The sequence below is a fragment of the Aptenodytes forsteri genome, unplaced genomic scaffold (genome assembly GCF_000699145.1).
Source record: "Aptenodytes forsteri isolate BGI_AS27 unplaced genomic scaffold, ASM69914v1 Scaffold32, whole genome shotgun sequence".
Taxonomy (NCBI): Eukaryota; Metazoa; Chordata; class Aves; order Sphenisciformes; family Spheniscidae; genus Aptenodytes; species Aptenodytes forsteri.
Window position 1 is genome coordinate 7,210,807 of NW_008795138.1, and position 2,392 is coordinate 7,213,198.

General features: G+C 49.7%; 1 protein-coding gene across 1 annotated transcript; it reads left to right on the forward strand.

Moving 5' to 3' along the window:
* Positions 1 to 28: 28 nt before the first annotated feature.
* Positions 29 to 2,386, forward strand: SLITRK1 (SLIT and NTRK like family member 1; the record flags this gene model as incomplete). The annotated part of the gene is made up of 1 exon (XM_009278466.1): positions 29 to 2,386. A coding segment is annotated over exon 1 (2,064 nt), but the record flags the coding sequence as incomplete, so codon positions are not given.
* Positions 2,387 to 2,392: the final 6 nt, after the last annotated feature.

Sequence of the window (2,392 nt, forward strand, 5' to 3'; positions counted from 1 at the left end):
TTTTCCTTTTTTTTTTTTTTTTTTTTTTTTTTTTTGCGTGCCTTGCAGTACGTGCCTGGATAGTTTGTGGATATAATTATTGACTGGAATCTGGGCTGTTGCACTTGTACGTGGGGGGGGGAGAGAGGGATAGAGGAGAAAAGAAAGAGTCCCCCCCCTTCGCCGACCCTCCCTGCTCCCCTTCCCCACATTTTTTTTTTCTCCCCCTTTGGTGGTGGTTCGGACATTTCATGTATTGAATGAACTGGAATTGCTTTCCGTGTGAGGAGGATGGTTGCTGTTACTTTGTGATGAGATCGGGAATGAATCGCTCGGTTTAAAAATGCTGCTTTGGATTCTGTTGCTGGAGACGTCTCTTTGTTTTGCTGCTGGAAACATTACAGGGGACGTTTGCAAAGAGAAGATCTGTGCCTGCAACGAGATAGAAGGGGATTTGCACGTAGACTGTGAGAAAAAGGGATTTACCAGCCTGCAACATTTCACCGCCCCAACTTCCCAGTTTTACCATTTATTCCTGCATGGCAATTCCCTGACTCGACTTTTCCCTAATGAGTTTGCTAACTTTTACAATGCAGTCAGTTTGCACATGGAAAACAACGGTTTGCATGAGATTGTTCCTGGGGCTTTCCTTGGGCTGCAGCTGGTGAAACGCTTGCACATAAACAACAACAAGATCAAATCGTTCAGGAAGCAGACTTTCCTGGGGCTGGACGATCTGGAATACCTCCAGGCAGATTTTAATCTATTGCGGGATATTGACCCGGGAGCATTTAGGGACTTAAACAAGCTAGAGGTGCTGATTTTAAATGACAATCTCATCAGCACCTTGCCCCCCAACGTGTTTCAGTATGTGCCGATCACCCACCTCGACCTCCGGGGAAACCGTCTTAAAACCTTGCCTTACGAGGAGGTCCTGGAGCAGATCCCAGGCATTGCTGAAATCCTGCTAGAGGATAACCCCTGGGACTGCACTTGCGATCTGCTGTCGTTGAAGGAATGGCTGGAAAACATACCCAAAAACGCTTTGATCGGCAGAGTGATTTGTGAGGCTCCCACTAGGTTGCAGGGCAAAGATTTAAATGAGACCACAGAGCAAGAGCTGTGCAAAAAGAACAGAGTGGATTCTAGCCTAGCTGCTCCCCCTGCTGAAGAAGAAACCTGCGATCCTGGTCCCATTCCAACCCCTTTTAAAATACATGGCAAAGAAGACCCTGCCACGCCAGGATCTGGTCCAAACGGAGGTACAAAGATTCCCGTCAACTGGCAAATCAAGACCAGACCCACTGCTGCCGTGTCGACAGTTAGTGCCAAAAGCAAGCTAACAGCTACCTTGTTCTGCCCGCAGATCTGCAGCTGCGATCAGATCCCTGGCTCGGGTTTAAAGGTTAATTGCAATGACAGGAATGTGAGCAGCTTGGTGGATTTGAAGCCCAAGCCGTCCAATGTGCAGGAGCTGTTTCTGAGAGACAACAAAATACACACCATCAGGAAATCCCACTTTCTGGATTACTGGAAACTTAATTTACTTGATCTGGGCAACAACAACATTGCCACCGTTGAGAACAACACGTTCAAGAACCTCTTTGATCTCCGATGGCTCTACATGGATAGCAACTACTTAGACACCCTGTCCCGGGAGAAATTCGCTGGTCTGCAAAACCTGGAGTATCTGAACGTGGAGTTTAACGGGATCCAGCTGATCATGCCCGGCACCTTCAATGCGATGCCCAAACTGAGAGTCCTCATCCTCAACAACAACCTGCTGAGGTCTCTCCCAGTAGACGTGTTCGCCGGGGTCTCGCTTTCCAAGCTAAGCATACACAACAACTATTTCATGTACCTCCCGGTGGCAGGGGTGCTGGACCAGCTCACCTCCATCACCCAGATCGACCTGCACGGCAACCCGTGGGACTGTACTTGCCCTATCGTGCCTTTCAAACAGTGGGCAGAGATGCTGCGCCCCAAGGTGATTATGAGTGACCTGAGGTGCGAGTCCCCTGAAGATTTCTTCAAAGAGGATTTCGAGTCTCTCTCCAACGATGTGATTTGCCCTCAGTTAAAAATCTCGCCCACATTAACTTCTACTAACAAAAACAGCACCGGGTTGACAGAGACAGGTACTCACTCCAACTCCTACTTGGAGACCAGCCGGGTCTCTATTTCGGTGCTGGTGCCAGGGCTCCTGCTGGTTTTTGTAACCTCTGCCTTCACGGTGGTTGGCATGCTGGTGTTCATCCTGAGGAACAGAAAGCGGTCCAAAAGGAGGGACGCCAACTCCTCTGCATCTGAAATCAACTCCTTGCAGACGGTCTGCGACTCGTCCTACTGGCACAACGGGCCCTACGCTGCCGACGGGGCCCACAGGGTTTACGACTGCGGCTCCCACTCCCTG